Source organism: Typopeltis vanoorti, chromosome 10 (genome assembly GCF_054136105.1).
Source record: "Typopeltis vanoorti isolate ZY-2024b chromosome 10, IOZ_Tvanoo_1.0, whole genome shotgun sequence".
Lineage (NCBI taxonomy): Eukaryota > Metazoa > Arthropoda > Arachnida > Uropygi > Thelyphonidae > Typopeltis > Typopeltis vanoorti.
The window spans coordinates 34438803-34460671 of record NC_143558.1 but is presented as its reverse complement, the minus strand read 5'-3'; the positions used below and the strand labels follow the sequence as shown (position 1 = coordinate 34460671).

Here is a 21869-nt window from a genome sequence, read left to right as displayed (position 1 = left end):
GCACCTATGTCCAGGTGAAATAGTTGCGAGAAGGGAACTGATGGACTTTAGAAGCATTGTGATAGGATGTTATGTTGCAGGCCTATCTGTTTGGCAAATTGTTGACAAATTGGGCCATCCCAGGTCAACAATCTGATAACATACTGAGATGGAAGTGTAGAAAGAGAGTCAACTACAAGTACTACCTGCAATGGATAATTGCTGAATGGATGAATGACGCTTACTGAACGTGACCATAGGGTGCTTAGAAGGATATGTAAAAACCACCATTTGTCAGCCAACATGTTGAATGTGAAGTTCTGGGCATCGACTGGAATATGAATCTGCACAACATTCAGAACAGATGCTTACAACATGGATTTGATCGGTACATTTCTGTGGTAGGATGCAATATGCAAGTCCCACATTACCTGAACTAGCATACAGTGTTGTCTTCATTGGTGCAAAGAGCATGCAGTACATGGAAACTTGGAAAGCTGTGTTATGAAGCAACGAATCACTCTACACCCTCTACCAAGCAGATGGACAGGTGTTGACGGATGCCCAATGAATGTCTCTTACTAGAGTGAGTAATCCCAACTATGAAAGGTGGTGGTATAATGATGGTTTGACCTCAGACAAAGGTCAAACCATGCACATTCTGGACAAAGTAATGTTTCTATGGAACTGACTATTGTCTCTTTCAGCTCCGTGTCATAAGGCTGCTGCTGTAACTGTGTGATTTATGGACATTAATGTCACCACACTTGAATAGCCTCCATACGGCTCTGATCTTAACCCTATTGAACATCTGTGAGATCAACTGGAGTGTTGGGTGAGGTCGAGGGTCATCTGTCCCACAACAGTTCTGGACCTCATTGTATGCTTACAGAAGAATGTTCCAAAATTTCCATTGATCACTATCATACACTTGGGGAAAGTATGCCCCATAAGATTGCTGCAGTCATCATAGTGAAATGAGGTCCTGCATCTTATTAAGGCGGTTGACATGGCTGTTTGTTCCTCAAACCATGGTGTCAGTTGGCTTCTTTCCAACCAGCTTATATCGAATCTGACTTCACATCAATTGAATTAGTATCCCATAACACAAAGCACACTTCCTTTATCAGGTATATATTGCTATGCATGGGAATGGTTACTGCCCAGACTGGTTTCTATCTTTATTTAGGTCTCATCATTGGAACCAGACCCAGGAAGATACCAAGATTAAATCAGTCATATTTTCCATATATTATATTCTTGACAATAATAATTTGTTAAGTATAATTTACTTGGTAACTAAGTGAAAAAACTTTCTTTCCCTATCATCTGATCCAGAGTATTTTAGTAATGTGATGCACCTTTTTTACTAGTTGCATGCAGAAAATATGACTTCTGCACTAATTCAACCTTGGTATCTTCATGGGTCTGGATCCCACTGATGAGATCTCGATAAAGATTGAAACTGGACTGAGTAGTCACCCTTCCCATAATGCATAACAGTATACACCTCTGAAAGGAAATATGCTCTGCATGATGGTAGTAAAGTGATACATGTAAAATCACATCCTCTATATAAGTAGCCTAGTTGTGAAGATACTTTGTGTGAAAGTATCTTCACAACTTGCTTGCTTACATTTGGATAAAGGATTGAACAAAATATAATTTCTTATCAAGTGAATTTATTTTATTAAATAGTTTTTAAAAAGAAGGAAAAAAAAGCAATACCTAGAAAAATATAATTTTTCCTTTTAATGAGAACAGATATATTCAGTCTCTATAGTTGTCACTATTATGAATGTAGTAATATTTGATCCAGTACGTGTCCCTTGCTTTATGTGATTAATTGGTTCTATGAAATAATTGCATAACACGAAATTGCATAAAGTGAGTTTAATTTAGCATGGGTGAAATAGGGATAGGGGTTCAGAAGGATAAAAAAAAATGAAAGCTTTACACCCGTGAGCAAAAGAAATTTTAATGAATGAATTATTTAAACTTATAAACAAAACACACAAATTTTAATGAATGGCTGGATGAATGAATTTAATTAATACAATGTCATAAAGAGCTAAACACTATATACTTTTGACAGTCTTCAATCGGATAATGAGTGGACTGGGTCTGGTGAATCTGGATTATCACTCTTGCTCTTGAAGTCCCTGGGATGATATGCTGATGATCAACTTTTTTAATGAAACAGTGAGATTCAGCTGATGGGCAGCATTCTTCCTCTCTATAAGTTCTTTGTAACAAGTCAAAGAATTCTGAATTTCTCTCTCAATTTTGGCACTTCTAGTCTCATTAGGATCATTTCCTTCAATTATTCTGATGGCACTGTCGATGTGTTTAAAAAATTCAGTCATTTGTTTTGTTGAAAGCTGTTTGATGGACTCAGCAACAAAGGGCTCCTGACTTTCATCATTCATGTTGTTTTCCATTTCCAGAAGACCTTCATTAGTGAGCTCTGAGTGGGACTTGAGCAGTTTATCCACATCTGTCTCATCTACATCCTCAAATCTAACAGATTTTGCCATTTTAACTGTCATGTCTTGAGTTGACATGACAGTTAAAATCAAGCTCACTTTCAGGATCAAAATCATTAGAATCAGAAACTCCAGGCCAAATTTTCTTTAAAACTCCCTTTATGCAAGACTGCTTAATTTCTGCACATGCCTCTCCAATGTTGTCAATTGCCATTTTTATATCATATTTCTTCCTAAATTCTTTCACTGAAATTTTATCTTCACCATCGGTACATGTAGCTTGAACTAGCTACGAAAATGTTCTGCGGAGATAATAACTCTTGAAAGTTGCAATAACACCCTGATCCATGGGTTGAATGAGGGATGTTGTGTTTGGTTGTAGAAAAATAACTTGAATACTGTATTCTCATCAGTTTCAGTGAAGCTTGGAGGATGTCCTGGTGCATTGTCCAGAAGCAGAATAATTTTGAAGGGTACATTTCATCCTGTCACAATAAGCCTTCAATTCACGACACAATTCATCAAAAGTAGGACTCAAACACAGCTCCGGTAATCCATGCTTTTTTTTTTTTTTTTTTTTTTTTTTTTTTTTTTTTTATTTGACTGCCACAACAGGCAAATCCTCCTTTGAGTAGCCCTTTAGTGCACGTGGGTTTTCAGAGTGATAAACTGTCAGTGGTTTAGTTTTATGATCTCCAGATGCATTTCCTCCTAACAGCAAAGTGAGACAGTCCTTAGAAGCTTTAAAACCTGGGCCCTCTTTTCTTGCACCGATAGAGATGTTCTACTTGGCATACACTTCCAGAACAACTCCATTTTGTCGAGATTGAACACTTGCTGAGGCAAATACTGACCATGTTCCTGAATTACTTAGAAATTTTGCTGGAAAGTTCTCAGTAGCAACATCAGCTCCTGCAGCCTTGCCAGTCGGCTTGAGATTGTGGAATCCATGGTTGCACCTTGAAATCTTCAAACCACCCAGCACTTGCAGCAAAAGATTGATTGCACTTTAGGATCAGGATCTATTGCATTCAAATCATCAAACAAACTTTTAATTTTAGCCTGGATAATCAAAGTAGATAACAGAACAGCATGTTGATTTTCATGTTCAATCCATTGGGCCAACATCCTTTCCAATTTCTCCATAATTGGTGCCCTTATCTGTGTTGTCGACATTCTTGTTGCACTTTTACAACTTTCTTTTATTTTCTCTGCTTGATTTCTTATTGTTCATGTTGATTCTGAAATTTCTGTAGCTCTATGTCGACTATGTGCTGGTTACGTTCATACCTCTTTATAGACGGGCAAGAAATGTGTGGGCTGCTCTGTGTGCATTAAACAATTGGAGGTAGACAGAGTATGAGATTTCTGTAGCTGACAAAGTGAGAGGTTGCAGGATGGTGTGGAAACCTGCCATGGAGGGATGCTGTTATGTTTTAGTGTGGGCAATGTTGTCAATATTTATGCCAAGAGCTTGCATAGTCTCTTTAACACGCATACCAAAAGATGTATAGCAGTTTGAAGTGTGTGGTATTGAGCTTCCCAGTGCAGAGAAAAGAGACATCCATGTAGGATGACCTGGAGAGACTTTATCTTTAGAACATAATTAAGAGACAACTGTTTCCATCAAAGTGATAGAGCTGGTTCATTTGCCTTCAACATAAAGACTCTGAGCGGGTGATGTGCAAAAGGCACCAGTAGCATACCCTGATGATGGATGGAATCCAACCATTGCAGGTTACTCTGTGTTGCAGAACAATAGACTTGAGACCCATAATTCAGCTTTGAATGTATAAGTGCACGATAAAGATGGAAAAGTGAAGTTTGATCGGCACCTCACTCAGTAGAGGATAGTGTGAAGAAGGTTCAACGCTCTCTTGCACTTTCTCTTAGTTGACGAATGTGTGCTAGAAATGTAAGTTTACTGTCAAAGATCAATCCTAAGAACTTGGCTTCTGTAACTACTGGAATAATAATGCGTCCCATTCTTAATTCAGGATCTGGGTGAACAGTGCATTATCGACAGAAGTGCACACACACACTTTTTTCTCCTGAAAAACCTAACCCCATTACTAAGAGCGTGCAGAGAAATATGATCAATTGCTTGCTGAAGTTGTCTTTCATTACTCTCATGTTACAGGAGTGGCAGTAAATTGTCAAGTCATCAACATATAGAGCATTGTCTACAGTGGGAGGAAGCTGTTCAGTGATTGAGTTAATTTTAACAGCGAAAAGTGTCTCACTTAAGACAGAGCCTTGGGGAACACCCTGCTCTTGATGATATGATCGAGATAGCGCATTTTCCACTCTGACATGGAAAATTCTCCTGGAAAGAAAGTTTTTAGTAAATACAGAAAGGTGTCCTTTAAGACCCAGGTTATTACATAGAGGTCTTTTAGTATGCCATATCTCCAGGCTGCATCATAAGCTTTTTCCATGTAAAAAAAAACTGAAACAAGGTGTTCTTGATTCAGAAATGCATCTTTTATATAAGTTTCTAAATGAACCAAATGGTCTAAAGTTGAGTGTCTATGGAACCCACATTATGTATTGGAGAGAAGATTGTTGCTTTCTAAATACCAGCGAAGTCTGGCATTAACCATTTTCTCCAGTATCTTACAAAGACAGCTGGTCAGAGCAGTGGGGCTATAATTATTTACTCGTGTTGGATCTTTTCCTGGTTTTAGGATGTCAATCAATTGACTTATGCCAAGAATTTGGAAACTCTTCCTCTGCAAGTATTCAGTTGTATAGTAAGAGAAGAAGATCCATAGAAGATGATGGTAGATGTTTTATCATTTCATAATGGATGTCATCAGGCTCTACTGCACTAGGGTAAAATAGTAGGAGAGTTCTTTTTAGTTCCTCCTTAACAGCTGATTGTATGGCTCAAGAACATTGGTAGAAAAATTTAGCCTTTGTTTCTCTTGCTGTTCTTTCAGAATTCAAAATTCAGCAGGATATGATGCTGTTGCTGAGATTCTGGTAAAATTTTCTCCCAGAGTGTCTGTAATGGCTTTGGGATCAGCAATAATACTTCCATTATAGTCTAAGGAAGACAATGTGTTCTATATCTGCCTTTCATTTTCTGGATTTTATCCCATACAATTTTTGGACTGGTCATTTGATTAATTGATGTAAATTGGATCCATGATTGCTTTTGACTCTGATGCCTCACATAGCTTATTGCTTTGGCTCAAGCACACATGAAAGCTATAAGGTTTGTGGTGGGATATCTACAAAATATATCCCATGCTCTGTGTTGATGTTTTTTGTCTGTCTGACATTCTGGGTTCTACCAAGACTTTGGATAGAGTGGAAACCTAGATGATTTTAGGATTCAGGCTGTTGCTACCTGGACAATGCACTCTGTTATATGTTTTACTGCTTCATTGATAGGCGTTTTGACTGAAGGCATCAGCATTAAATTTTGCAAGATGAGAGAAAGTGTTCCAGTCAGCCTGGTCCATTTTCCATATAGTTATCCGTGTGGGTGAACATGGTTCCTGTGAAGACATTGTGCACAGAACAGGCAAGTGATCATTTCCATATATGTTCTCTTCAATGTTCCGTGTGAGCAGCGGAAGAATGGAAGGGGAGCAGATTGTAAGATCAATTGCAGAACATGAACGGGTAGGCATATGGAAGAAAGTATTGAGTTTATTATTTAAAAGGGAGAGGTTATTATTATCAAGAATACTTTCAATGATTCAACCTCGTCTATTAGTGTTAGCACTACCCCATTGAGAGTATTGTGATCATCGAAGTCACCCATCAAAAGTATTGGTTCAGGCAATTGTGAGATAAGGTTATCAAGATCAATTTCATTTAACTCAGCACTTGGTAATAAATAAATTGAACATACTGTAATAAGAAATCCCACGGATAAGCAAATCGCTACTGCTTCCATAGAAGTATTAAGTTGGACCTGATGGAAAGGAATGTGACTGCTCACTAGAATAGCTACTCCTCCATGAGCAGGACCACCTCCAGTTCTATCCTTGCATACAACAGTGAAATTCCTAAAGGTAGGGTCCTCGGATCTTAAGTACGTTTCCTGTAGACAGAAACAGAAAGGTTTGTTTCTGCAACAAAATCTTGATATCGTTGATATTCTGGAGAAATCCACGACAGTTCCATTGTACAAATTTTCCTATTGTTTTATAGACTTGTCTGGTTTTCGGGAGATTGAGGGCTTACCTTTTGTCATATTTATATTTATCAGTTTTGGGGAAGTATGGATGGCCAGTGTCCATCTTTCTCTGGTAGAGTATTCAATGTCTGTGTTAGGGTCAGTTGGTAAGTTTAGTTTACTTTCACTGGGTACTGAAGTATTCATTTTTTCTGTGGGAGTATCTGGTGGTTTATCTTTAAGTTGATATCTTTGCCATAATTTTTTTGACAAGTGGGTTTTCATCGAGTAGGATCATTTTTGGAGTTGTCTCTGGAGTAAGGCCAGAGGTTGTGATTGATGTGCTCAACAGACAAGTACTTGTGATCATAAGGTGCAGGTATGGTGAAATTATCAGATGGTGGAACAGACATACAAATTTGAGTTGCTACTGTCACTTTCTTAATTGTTACCTTCTCAGCATAAGAGGATATCAGAGCAGGTATGATAGTGGCTAGCTTCCTTTTTGCGTCCTGGTATGTTATATTTTGCTCTGTTTACATTCTTTGTATTTCTTTTTCATCTTTCCATTTCTGACATGCAAGAGAGCAAGCTGGATGATCTCCCTGATAGTTGACACATTTAGCTTTTTTGCACAGCAAGATTTGTTATGCTCTTTACTACCACATAGAGCACAGGTAGTAGAACCACGACAGGCAGTTTGGGCATGTCCATATCTCTGACATTTAAAGCATCTCTGAGTTAGGATGTACATTCTAATAGGATAGCTGAGAAGCCCTGCTTTTACAGATGTTGGAGGCTTAGGTGTATCAAAAGTAACGATGATGTTCTTCATTGGAATTAGGTGACTATCCCTACATATCAGGATGCGCTTCACTCCTTGATCTTTAAGTTCTGAACATATCTCCTCATCAGGAACATCAAGGAGATCCCATTCTGATATCACTCCTCTATAGGAGTTAAGTGTTTTATGAGGTGTTACTATAATTTCTATTCCACCCGTTGTTATTGCTCTCAGTAGTTTCTCAGAATGTTGCTGACACAATGCTTCCACAAGGACATCACTAGAATGCAATTTCTTAACAGTTTTGGGAGGTCCTGCCAGTCCTTTTAAACCTTTTTGAATAAAGAAGGGTGACATTTTCCCTATTGGTTTTTCACCTGTAGCATGAATGGTTAAAAATGTTGGTACATTTATGTTAGCATCATATATCTTTTGTTTCTTACCTCTGTTTACATATGCTGTATCTACAGTATCAGTGCTTGGATGAGACTTTGTTAGGGCTCCTGAAACATTTGAGGATGAAGGATTCATGCTCAAGAAGTTCTTGGTTTGGCACCAGAGCTCCCCACCCACCATGGAGCCACACATGGACGCCCACTGCCTGGCAAGCAATGACTCCGCTCAGGAGTGGAACTCTAGGGCTACCCCAGATGCTATACCGGCACTACAGCAAGCCTAGGATCCCGACCTCGGACCATGGGGTGAGAGACTTACTGCAACACCTTTGACCCTTGCAGGCAAGCCCACTAGCTGATTGATCCTGGCTGGGCCATCCAGGACTGCCCGTCTTGCCGAAGCTGGGACCAAAGTAGTACAAGACCATCGGGATCCCCTTTTCCGGATGTCCACGGGTCACACTGCACGGAAAACGCAGTGGCAGGGCATTGGATCCCAGTGATGGTGGTCTGAAGAAAAGGATCTCAGGAAAAGTAGAGGGAAGAAAAGCAAAGAAAAAGAGGAAGAATGAAAAGGGCCAGTACCATCACTGGGAGGTCCCCTCCTCCATGAACAGGTGCCCCACATGGAAGAGTTTTTAAAGTTGTTGGAAGTTTATTTTGCACTTGGTTAGACCCAGAGTGGTGATACTAATGCAGAAGCAATGGAGAGGTCATATTTATACGATACTAAGGCATTTCTGCCTTAGTATCACCACTCTGGGTCTGCCTCCCACTGATGAGACCTCAATAAAGGTCGAAACAGTCTGGGTAGTGGCCCTTCCCTTAATGCATAGCAGTATACATCTCCGCAAGGAGATGTGCTTTGCATTATGGAAGATACTGAGACAAGGTGTGATGAGAGCTTGGTCCACCTTTGCTCAGAGTTGCCAAGGAGTGTACCACCTTACCTCAGTCCTGAAGATATTTTCAGGCACAAACTTTGTTTGCATACACTTGGATAAAGGATTAAACTAAATTTATTATGGTTTTTTTTTTTTTAAAGTGGTTATCTATGTAAATTCTGATTAAGAGCATTCTTCTTGCATGTTTGAAATGGATTTAAGATGTTGAGTTGGAATTCAGATTAGTAGAATATGGTAGATACTCCAGCTTATAGCAGCAGCAACAGCCAATTATATATCTTGTCCTCTTGTCTTATATCTTGTATCAGATAGCTTTAAATGCACTATCTCCCACAATCAATGGAGAGATAGATCATATGCTATCATAAGTAGTATACCCCCTCTCTGTCCTGTTTTCTCCATTCCTAAAAATACAATATCCCTTATATTCTGTTCTTATAACCATATTGTTCAACTGTCTTTGCTTCAATAATTCCCACTCCTTCCTTAACCTTGTATTACTAAAGAAAGTTGAGTAGCCCTCAATATCTAATGTCCAGTAAAAGCTTAATTTAAGGATATAATAAATTTAGTTTAATCCTTTATCCAAGTGTAAGCAAACAAAGTTTGTGCCTGAAGTATCTTCAGGACTGAGGCAACTCGTGGTAAAGATGGACTAAGCTCTTATCAACTTGTATAGGTAATGACTTCTCCATTACTTCCACCTTAGTATCTCCACCTCTGGGTCTGGCTCCCACTGATGAGACCTCAACATAGGTCGAAACAGGTATGGGTAGTGGCCCTTCCTTTAATGCATAGCATTATACATCTCTGCAAGGAGATGTGCTTTGCATTATGGGAGATACTAAGACAGACGTGATGAGAGGTTGTCTTAGTATCTCCCATAATGCAAAGCACTGCCTCAGTCCTGAAGATACTTCAAGCACAAACTTTGTTCACTTATACTTGGATAAAGGATTAAACTAAATGTATTGTAGTCTAACCAAGTGGGAAAAAACTTCCAACTTATTTTAAGGATATTGTAAATATAGGGAAATTTATGAACTGTGCAACATGCACTTTGAAGAATTACAATATTCATATAATCCTAATCTATTGTGATATGTATGAATATGACAATTGGAGACTTAAATCCACAATTGCAGACTTAAAACTACAGTGAATACAATGTAGAAACTTCCATTATTGTTCTTAATTGGCATAATGTTGATATGATTTGATTTATTCACATTAAACTATGTGTTTTCATAACAAAATTCAGTGATTCAAGATAAAAATGCAACTGAACATATGTCATAGAAATAATTTTCAATACTTCATTCTTAATGTAATTGGCATCTTTAAGCATATACAGCAATCCCTCAATTAATGTGCCTAATGCGTTGTTTAAAACAGGTGCATTAATCGAACACACTAATCGAATATATATATATATATATATATATATATATATATATATATATATATATATATATTACAAAATAACCTATGAGAAACAGTATAATTCATTCCTCAAATTTCTGTTTTTAACCTTAATTTTTTTATAAAAGAATTAAGGTATGTCTCAGGGCCTACTTAAAGGAAAACCATGAAGCTGAAAGACAATAAAACATATTCAGAATATAAATTTTATTATTCTACTTCTTAACAAAGAATCGACCTGACGTAGTTTGAGCATTTTGTTTCTTTTTTTCATACAACCGACGATGTGGCCCTATTGCCTCTTCTGCAAATTTTACTGCTTCTCTCCATCATTGAATCTTTTTCATACATCCACTTTTTTGCTCACTAATTCTTTTACTCATGATTAAAGCTTGGGAAAATACTTTAAAATAAAAAAGTAAGGAAAACACACTCGTATAACAAAGGAGATATGACCATCAAAGTGCTATGTAATTATAGTATGCCCACGCTTTTGTACAGCTTTGCTTATCTTGGTGCCAAGAATAGTCTATTCATGCTGAAGAGGAGAAAGAAATGGACCTACGAATCGGTTGCCAACACGCGAAATCACGTGCTTTATAGATAAAATTTCCCAACTGTTATATAAGCAAAATAGTTACTACTTTAAAAACTACAATGATCATAAAAGAGTAGTTAATTTTCAGACGTGTAATAATAAACAACTCATCCCACAAGACAGATTGATTGCCCTATTTTCGGAATGGATTCTCCTTTTTGTGACGTGTCGAAGGGTCTCAAATCTGTGGGCGGGCATACTATAACAGACGACATAAATATTGGTGGTAAATTTTGGAGCATAGTGTACATGGAAGTAATGTAGTAGGCCATTAAAAATAACTTTGTAAAATGTTTTAAATAGGTAACTAAAAGCTGTTACCTAGAGTTCAAGATCGGTACTATCAATGTAAGAAGCCTGAATGGCAAAGAAATGGAGCTAGCTGAGGAATTAGATAAGTACCAGATCGACATAATAGGGGTGACTGAAACAAAAAAGACCAAAACTGGTGAGATCTTTCTGAGCAATAAATACAAAATGTTATATTCAGGCAATGACAATCAAGGAAAAGAAGGAGTAGCCATAGTATTCAACACAAAATACGAGGCTAATCTTCTTGAATGGCAGTCAGTCTCAAGTAGAGTAATGTGGGCAAATATGAGAATGGGGAACTGGACAATGAGACTTATTTGTGCCTATGGTCCCACAGAAGGTTCTACTAAGGTAGAAGTGGAGGAATTTTTTGAGGCTTTAGAAAAAGCAACTGACACAATGAAAAAGGAAAAGTTGGTCCTTGTTGGGGATCTAAATAGCAGAGTAGGAAATGATTGTGAGACATAGAAAATTATTTTGGGAAAATTTGGAGAAAAGAGCAAAGCTAATAATAATGGCAAATATCTGTTGGATTTCTGCTCAGGACATGGACTGGTTATTACTAACACCATGTTCCAACATAAAAATGTGCACAAATTCACATGGAGAGAAGAGGCTAGGAATAAGAAAAGTCTCATTGACTATGTTATTGTTGATAGTGATGTTTGGTGTAGGACACCAGAGTGTACAGAGGATTTGAAATTGGAAGTGATCACTATTTAGTCTTGAGCAGGATAAAATTGAATTTCATATTGAAAAGAATAACATGTAAGAAAGTTTTAAAGCGAATAAAAGTTGAGCAGCTCTCAGATGTGAACTGTAGACTAAAATACAGAAATATTATTGAAAAGAAAATGAAAGAGTTTGAGAACAGGAATCAAGCTTTGGAGATTCAGTGGCAAACTCTGAAGGAAACATTGATTGATTCTGCCAGAGAGGCATGTGGTGAGGTTGTGTGCAAGGATAAAAAAATCAGAACTCCCTGGTGGACACAGGAAGTTAAAGAGGCAGTGAAGGAAAAGAAGAAAGCATATCAAAAGTTCCTGGCAAATAAGTCAGCTTTTACTCTTACAGAATACAGAGACAAATGTAAGAAAGCTAAACAGTGTGTAAAACTAGCTAAACAAAAGTCATGGGAGGACTTTGGCAAGAATATAGAAAATAAATATCACGAAGGTGGCAAAATATTCTGGAGGTTGTTGAAGAAGCTTAGGAATGGAGGAAAGAGTGCTGTAAAAGGAATTAGAGATGATAAAGGTGAAATGAAAACAGGAGAAAAAGATATCCTTGAAGTATGGAGTAATTACTTTGAAAAACTGCTAAATGAAACAAGTAGTGATGACAGCACAGTGATAAAAAACACAGTGATAAAAAATCAGAACTCCCTGGTGGACACAGGAAGTTAAAGAGGCAGTGAAGGAAAAGAAGAAAGCATATCAAAAGTTCCTGGCAAATAAGTCAGCTTTTACTCTTACAGAATACAGAGACAAATGTAAGAAAGCTAAACAGTGTGTAAAACTAGCTAAACAAAAGTCATGGGAGGACTTTGGCAAGAATATAGAAAATAAATATCACGAAGGTGGCAAAATATTCTGGAGGTTGTTGAAGAAGCTTAGGAATGGAGGAAAGAGTGCTGTAAAAGGAATTAGAGATGATAAAGGTGAAATGAAAACAGGAGAAAAAGATATCCTTGAAGTATGGAGTAATTACTTTGAAAAACTGCTAAATGAAACAAGTAGTGATGACAGCACAGTGATAAAAAAACACTGACCAGGCATGCAGTCAGGAATACATATCCATACTTGAAGTAGAAAAAGCCATCAAAGGCTTGAAATGTGGAAAGGCAGCAGGAGTAGATGATATTCGACCAGAAATGCTGAAGTATGGTGGTATAAGAGTCTTACAGTGGCTGCACTGCATAGTTCAGAAAGCCTGGACAGAGGGACGAATTCCCGATGATTGGAGTAGAGCTCTCATAGTACCCATATATAAAAAGGGAAATAAAACTGAATGTGAGAATTACAGAGGTATTTCCCTACTGAGTGTTCCTGGCAAGATCTATGCAAGTATACTTGAGAAACGGTTGAGAAGAATTGTGGAAGAAAAGCTTGGTGAAGAACAAGCTGGATTCAGGCCAAATAGAGGCTGTCAGGATCAGATCTTCACTTTACGACAAATAGTCGAGAAAGCATGGGAATATAACAAAGATCTGTATTTAAGTTTTGTCGATTTGGAAAAGGCATATGACAAGGTGCCAAGAGAGAAGCTATTCAATGCGCTGCAGTTATATGGTGTCAATGGGGCATTATATCAAGCAATACTTAGTCTTTATTTGAGTTGTGAGTCAGCAGTTAGAATTGAAAGAAGTACAGGAAGATGGTTTAATGTTAAATCTGGTGTGAGACAAGGATGTACATTATCCCCTCTGTTATTCATTATCTATATGGATCACATTATGAAGGAATGTGGTATTAAACCTGATATCAAAATTGGAGATGTTAATGTCAGCTCTTTGCTTTATGCGGATGATGTTATACTTCTAAATAAATCCGCTAAAAGTCTGCAAGATTCTCTGACTAAATTGAATTGCTGTTGTAATAGATATGGTATGAAGGTCAGCAATAAAAAGACAAAGACAATGAAAATAGGCAGAATCATTGAAAATGTCAACTGTGTTGTGAATGGAGAACCGGTGGAACAAGTAAAACATTTCAGCTACTTAGGCACAATTTTTACTGAAGATGGTAAACTAAATATAGAAATAGACAACAGAATCAGCAAAGCTGGTATCGTGGGAAGTCAATTGAATAAATTCATATGGAATAAGAAAGAAATTAGTCGGAACACTAAATTAGCTGTATACAAGACTGTGTTCAAACCAATTTTAACTTATGGATCTGAGAGCTGGGTCAGAAGTAAAACACTTGACCAAAGACTAGAGACCGCAGATATGAGAGTCCTGAGAAAGATTAGAGGCGTGAACAGATGGCATCAATGGCAATATCATATTAAAAATGAGGATATTAGGAAAGAACTTGACATTGTCAGCATCCAGGAATGCGTTAGCAGAGCTAATCTCAGATGGTATGGTCACTTAAATAGAATGGGAGAGGAAAGATTAGCAAAACAAGTGTTCTCTGCCAGGTTGGCAGGAAAACGACCTAGAGGAAGACCAAGATATAGGTGGATTGATACGGTACAAAGTGCCTTAGACGATAGAAATATAAGATCTGATAATGTTGGAGTCTTGACAAGTAACAGACTGATTTGGAGGAAAATTGTAGATAGGAAGTTAGTGATGATGTAATTTTTTCATGTAGTACTGTCATATCCTGTACACCCCTTGAGGGTACATGGCAGGAATTTGATGATGATGATGACTAAAAGCTGTATAACTGAGAGGAGACTTCCACATAGCCTTTAAAGGAATGTGGAGAACCGACCAGGGCTTCTGACCTAATGTCAAATCCTCACCCTCTTGTGGTGCACTCTGTTGGGTATCTACCTGGATACTGAACGAACGAGGATGGGCTGGCAATTTGGGATTTAGCCGACCAAATTGTATTTCTATTGGTTAAACCAAAATAAAAAATGATGGTACAACATGACAAAATTTTATGCCGGCTGGGGCGTCGCCCGGTTAAACATGGTCCCTGTTGTTTTCTCCAGGAAACCAGGGCAAACGGCGAAAAGTCAGCTACTGGAACAAATCTGAAAACACACCCCAACTCAACATCACCAGAGTTAAAGATCGGTACTATCAACATAAGAAGCCTGAATGGCAAAGAAATGGAGCTAACTGAGGAATTTAGATAAGTACCAGATCGACATAATAGGGGTGACTGAAACAAAAAAGATAAAAACTGGTGAGATCTTTCTGAGCAATAAATACAAAATGTTATATTCAGGCAATGACAATCAAGGAAAAGAAGGCGTAGCCATAGTATTCAACACAAAATACGAGGCTAATCTTGATGACTGGGGAACTGGACAATGAGACGTATTTGTGCCTATGGTCCCACAGAAGGTTCTACTAAGGTAGAAGTGGAGGAATTTTTCAATGCTTTAGAAAAAGCAACTGACACAATGAAAAAGGAAAAGTTGGTCCTTGTTGGGGATCTAAATAGCAGAGTAGGAAATGATTGTGAGACATAGAAAATTATTTTGGGAAAATTTGTAGAAAAGAGCAAAGCTAATAATAATGGCAAATACCCATTGGATTTCTGCTCATGACATGGACTGGTTATTACTAACACCATGTTCCAACATAAAAATGTGCACAAAATCACATGGAGAGAAGAGGCAAGGAATAAGAAAAGTCTCATTGACTGTTATTGTTGATAGTGATGTTTTCTCCCTGGTGCAGGACACCAGAGTGTACAAAGGATTTGAAATTGGAAGTGATCACTATTTAGTCTTGAGCAGGATAAAATTGAATTTCATATTGAAAAGAATGACATGTAAGAAAGTTTTAAAGCGAATAAAAGTTGAGCAGCTCTCAGATGTTGAACTGTAGGCTAAAATACATCAAGATTATTGAAGGAAAAATGAAAGAGTTTGAAAACAGGAACCAAACCTTGGAGATTCAGTGGCAAGCCTTGAAGAAAACCCTGGTTGATTCAGCTAGAGAGGCATGTGGTGAAGTTGTCTGCAAGGATAGAAAAATTAGGACTCCATGGTGGACACAAGAAGTTGAAGAGGCAGTGAAGGAAAAGAAGAAAGCATATCAAAAGTTCCTGGCAAATAAGTCAGCTATGTGCTCTTACAGAATATAGAGACAAATGTAAGAAAGCTAAACACTGTAAAATTAGCTAAACAAAAGGCATGGCAGGACTTTAGCAAGAACATAGAAAATAAATATCAAGAATGCCTGGACAGAGGGATGGATTCTAGATGATTGAAGTAGAGCTCTCATAGTACCCATATATAAAAAGGGAAATAAAACTGAATGTGAGAATTACAGAGGAATATCCCTATTGAGTGTTCCTGGTAAGATATATGCAAGTATACTTGAGAAACGGTTGAGAAGAATTGTGGAAGAAAAGCTTGAAGAACAAGCTGGATTCAGGTCAAATAGAGGCTGTCAGGATCAGATCTTCACTTTACAACAAATAGTGGAGAAATCATGGGAATATAACAAAGATCTGTATTTAAGTTTTGTTGATTTGAAAAAGGCATATGACAAGGTGCCAAGAGAGAAGCTATTCAATAGACTACAGTTATATGGTGTCAATGGGGCATTATATCAAGCAATACTTAGTCTTTATTTGAGTTGTAAGTCAGCAGTTAGAATTGAAGGAAATACAGGAAGATGGTTTAATGTTAAATCTGGTGTGAGACAAGGATGTACATTATCCCCTCTGTTATTCATTATCTATATGGATCACATTAGGAAGGAAAGTGGTATTAAACAGGATATCAAAATTGGAGATGTTAATGTCAGCTCTTTGCTTTATGCGGACGATGTTATACTTCTAAATAAATCCACTACAAGTCTGCAAGATTCTCTGACTAAATTGAATAACTGTTGTAATAGATATGGTATGAAGGTCAGCAATAAAAAGACAAAGACAATGAAAATAGGCAGAATCATTGAAAATGTCAACTGTGTTGTGAATGGAGAAGCTGTGGAACAAGTGAAACATTTCAGCTATTTAGGCACGATTTTTAGTGAAGATGGTAAATTAAATATGGAAATAGACAACAGAATCAACAAAGCTGGTATGATAGGAAGTCAATTGAAGAAATTCATATGGAATAAGAGAGAAATTAGTCGGAACACTAAATTAGCTGTATACAAGACGGTGTTCAAACCAGTTTTCACATGGATCTGAGAGCTGGGTCAGAAGTAAAACTCTTGATCAAAGACTAGAGACTGCAGATATGAGAGTCCTGAGAAAGATTAGAGGCGTGAACAGATGGCATCAATGGCAATATCATATTAAAAACAAGAATATTAGGAAAAAACTTGATATTGTCAGCATCCAGGAATGTGTGAGCAGAGCTAATCTCAGGTGATTTGGTTACTTAAACAGAATGAGCAAGGAAAGATTAGCAAAACAAGTGTTCTCTGCCAAGTTGGCAGGAAAATGACCCAGAGGAAGACCAAGATATAGTGGGATTGATATGGTACAAAGTTCCTTAGACGATAGAAATATAAGATCTGGTAATGTTGGAGTCTTGACAAGTAACAGACTGATTTGGAGGAAAATTGTAGATAGGAAGTTAGTAATGATGTAAATTTTTCATGTAGTACTATCATATCCTGTACACCCCTTGAGGGTACATGGCAGGAATTTGATGATGAACTAAATTATTTCATTCTGGTGAGTGATTTTTTAAAATAGTTAGCCATAAAAATGTATAGATAGAAAATTTTTAAAATCTGTAACATTTATTTTTAAGATGTATATAGGCACACTAATCGAATTTAGGTATCGAAAAAAAATGACGCACTAATCGAGGGATTACTGTAATACAATGTCTGCCATGTTTTGTATATAATGACCTGTCAGAGTTATATAACAAATTATATAACTCTGACAGGTGATATAATAACAAAGGTTATATCACCTGTCAGAGTATGACTACTGGTATATTATTGCTAACCACATGATGATAATAGTAGTTATGAAAAAGTATTGACCAAATTTTCTGCAAATAGGAGTATTGTGGGTTAAATTAGTCATTTAAGGCCTCAACAGTTATAGAATTCTCAGATTTAAAGTACGATTTGTGAATGATGGTAGTCTTTGCGAGTTACATTTTGTGGTCTTCACTAAACAATGCTTAGCCATCCACACTACTATTATAAAATGTCATTATAGTTATATAATTCTGATGGAAACTGTTTCTGGTTATATTTGTTTTTTAATTTTTCTTTTCTTTTTTTTCCCCTTCCTAACATAGTTGTCTGTGACTAGAAATCCTTATCTCAAATGTACAATAATCTTAAGCCAAAGACTTCACACTGTTATATTGAAGCATCAGGTTTTGTCAAAAAGTTGATATTCTACTACTATTTATATTTGTAATAAATTGCATTGTTTTCCTATACCTAGTTTTGATGGTCTTCATCAAATGGCATCAACCCCGAGGGTAACATGCACAAAGTATTCTTTATACTCTGCAATGAATGCTAATAATTGGAATTTTGAATGCTTTAAAAGAATTATATAAACATTGATGTTTTTAGGTTTGCTTATTATTCATTAGTTCATTGAGTTAGGAGTTTGATAAATACTACTATATTTTAACAGATTATCAAGTTTGTGAACAATTATCCAGTAGTGATAATACAAGGGCCAACAGGCTGTGGAAAAACAACCCAAGTGCCTCAGTATATTCTTGATTACCATGCACAAAAAGGAAGGCATTGCAATATTGTCGTAACTCAACCAAGAAGAATTGCAGCAATTAGTATTGCAAAAAGGGTCTGTTATGAAAGGAACTGGAAAATGAGCACGATTATTGGGTATCAGGTATTAAAAACATTACTCTTCTACTTATTTGGAAGATAACTTTTTAAATGGAAGTATTTGTATTAATTCTGATGTAATTAATGATTTTATAAGGGATGTGTGTGTGAATGTGCAACTTGCAAACTTGCATTATTAATATCATTTGTAGTTAAAATTGTCAATTTCCTATCAGCAGTATTTTCTTTTCCAATAGCTTCACAAATGTACTGAAAGCAGTGACCGCATTTGAAACTGCTAGCATCAAGATGGCTATTTGAAAGTACAGATCTTCTTGCACAGTCATAGAAATATGTACACAGTGGCCATAATTAAATTTCCCCTAATCAGAGCCCTATGTAGCTTGATCTAGCAACCAGAATACAACCAAATTTGGTAGGGAGACTAATCAAGACATGGAAAGGATTCTGCAAAAAAAATTTAAAAAAAAAGTAAAAAAAATTTAGTCCCTGATAGGGAGAATAGTGCTTGTTGTAGCCCAGGAAGCTGAAAATTGCATAAAACAAAGTTGAACAACCTTTTTTGCTGGCATTATAAGAGCTATAAAGTAAAGAGAAAACTTCACACAAATGCATTCCTATTGATAGTTGCATTCAACATGCACTTCATTTTATCTTATTGCACGTCGTTACTTGTCAAGTTATTTTACCTTAACAAGTGCAATGCACCAGCCACTCTTCATGAGTTCAGAACCTTCATGGGTAATCAAAGTTGTCACCATGATCGACTTACTTATTGCTCTTTACACCTATGAGGCCATGAGTTTAGCATGCCATCCTGTTTGGTCCAGTGCTGCTTCTCTTGCTCTCCCCCAGCTCAACCATTCTAATTTGTTTTGTTCTTAGATTACCATCCGGCACCATGTCATTTTGTGTCTTCATCTCTTCCTTTTACCATCAGGCACCCATGTCAATGCTGTTCTTGTATTGGTAGATCTTGAATAAGGACCTTTTCATCAAGAGGATCATTCACGATTTAACAAGAATACAATAATAACCAAGAAATACTTTTACTGTTAGTAAAGAAACATTGTTAATGGAGAAACATGATTGAATTACCTTTAAAATGAAGTACAAAAAAAAGGAGGAATTTGTCTGTCTAGATAGAAATATCGTTATTTGAAAACACTAGTAAGAAAAATACTCTATGCAAAATGTAGGTCAATGCAAAGCAAAGGTTGCGTGTGAGTTACCCACAATAAGTGTAATGCCCGAAGCGAAGGCATTCGTGGAAAGTGAATTGAACTTGCTTTCCCTGAAAAGAGCACTCTTGAAGAGAAGAGTTGACTAAACAACTTAAGGACCAATAAGAAGGCACCATGAGAAAACTTATGCAACAAAAAGAGGGCGGGTTTCAACCTCCCATTTTTTTCTGTTCCTGTTTTCAGTCGACCCACGATGCTGACCAGTGGAAGGGAATTCTACGGCGAGTTTCTCCCTGCTGCTGACTAGCGAGTATTGGGTGAGCTGTATGCGAGATGACGGCGTCCTCGGACCATCGGTAGAAGTGCTACCAGAATGAGACAACGGAAAGTTCCTCCAGGGAGACGGGCAGTCTGACAGTAGTGACCAGCGAGATGAGCGTTTGTCCAGCAGAGTGCAGAAAAAATAAGGTTGTACGTGACAAGCAAAGTGACCTCCATGTGTACGCAACCACTGAAGCTGTAAAGGATGGACAAAGGGGACACGGTAACCTCATGCGGCAGTGGTAATGTACAGAATTCTCTAATTTTATTAACAATTAGCATTAGAGGAAAAGGGTAAATCAATTTCTAGTTGGAAGATAAATGGACAATTGTCTAGAAACCTTTTGAATGACTTATATGCATTGTAACTTGTTAGCTCCATTGGACTGGTAATTGGAGGACTTAAGTTCTTGTGTGAGACCTAATTAATGTGGTGGGGTCTGTGTTAGCATTAGAAGTTAAAATTGTAAACTTGTATTTTCCCATGCTTAAGTGTGTTTTAATTGACCAGAGGATATGAGTTATATGTTCATTAACTAAAGTTTCATTTATGATTGTCAGTTGATTTAGTATAGGTATTGTGATAAGCTTTTGATGTGTTTAAACCTAATTGTAAACTCATTAGATCTTTAATAAAACATGTTTTACTATGTAAGCCTGAGTTTTGCTTGAGCATGAGACTAATTTACCACTCATAAAAGTTTGAACCTATGCATAAGGGGAAGGTATAGAATAATTAGAAAGGATAGGGCCATGACTGCAAACTGGCATCTCTACAGATGCTATATATATATATATTTAACGAATTTAGGTAGCTGTTAGAACTCTGGGGAAAGTTTCTCGGAGCAAGAATTCTTCTGTCCTAGGACTCTGACTGGCGCAGCTGGAACAAACAAATTTGTCAGAGTTCGAAAAGGAGACTGCCCCAGAGAGATAGACTGGAGATCTCATTCTTAGTTGGCACAAGAGGGGATAATAGTAACATGGATTTAAAGAAAAACCATGACGTAACAGTATGTTCTGATGTTGGCATTCTCAATACATGGCCTTATAAAGTTTGGCCCACCTGCATCATCTCCCAAGTCCTGTAAATAGCATCTGTTGGAGGACCATGGGTTGTAGCACTCTGCCCCAAGGGATTTCTTGCTTCACTCATGCTTTCTATAATCAGCAATTTTTAAGAGGATGGGTGATTAGCCCATCACTTAACTTTCCTCTTTTACCTGGGCTTAGAACCAGCATAGGGATGAGCATATGCTCCACCTCTGGCAGAGTTATCATGATTGACTGATCACGCAAAAATGTTGCTGGTAGTAGCATTGCCAGTGGAGTGGCATGACAATTGGATATGCCTTATTGCACAGTATGGAAAGTCTTGCACAAAATTATATTCTATCCATACAAGATCAGTCGCATATAGCAGCAGCTGTTTTGATGATTATGATAAGCACCGACATTTGCTCTAATGTTTCTGGTCAGATTGGAAATCGATGGTGCTTGGCCTTGGAAAATTCTGTGTGAGGAGATGAGGTGCATTTTTACTTGAATGGCACTGTAAACACCCAAAATTGTCAAATTTGGGCTTCCGATCCCCCCCCCCCCCATGTGTACTCCAGGAACTCCCATTACAGTCACCAAAAATTATTGTCTGATGTGGCTTCACAGCAGATTTTATGTATGCTGTGAAGCCACACAACTTTATTATTTTTTTTTTTTTTTAAGAACATCACTCTGAAAAGACCAGTACCCTGTTCCATTACCACATGGAATTGTTGAACAGTTTCATCATCCTGCAACTTCAGCAATGTCTGGACAAGACCATTTTGCATGACCAGTATAGGAGCTTCTATGGCATCACTTCACTGAAGAAAAGAATGATTAGTTCCTTCTTTCCAGTTGCATGGCCACGTCGC

The 21869-nt window shown here is 37.4% G+C and overlaps 1 protein-coding gene across 1 annotated transcript in view; it reads left to right on the top strand.

Annotated features, from left to right (window-relative positions):
• The window catches only part of spn-E (tudor domain containing 9 protein spindle E), a 469695-nt gene that overhangs the window by 34496 nt on the left and 413330 nt on the right, over nt 1-21869 (top strand). The window contains exon 5 of the mRNA XM_090399558.1: nt 18273-18494. Coding sequence (XP_090255684.1) covers nt 18273-18494 — 222 coding nt within the window. The remainder of the gene's footprint in view (nt 1-18272; nt 18495-21869) is intronic.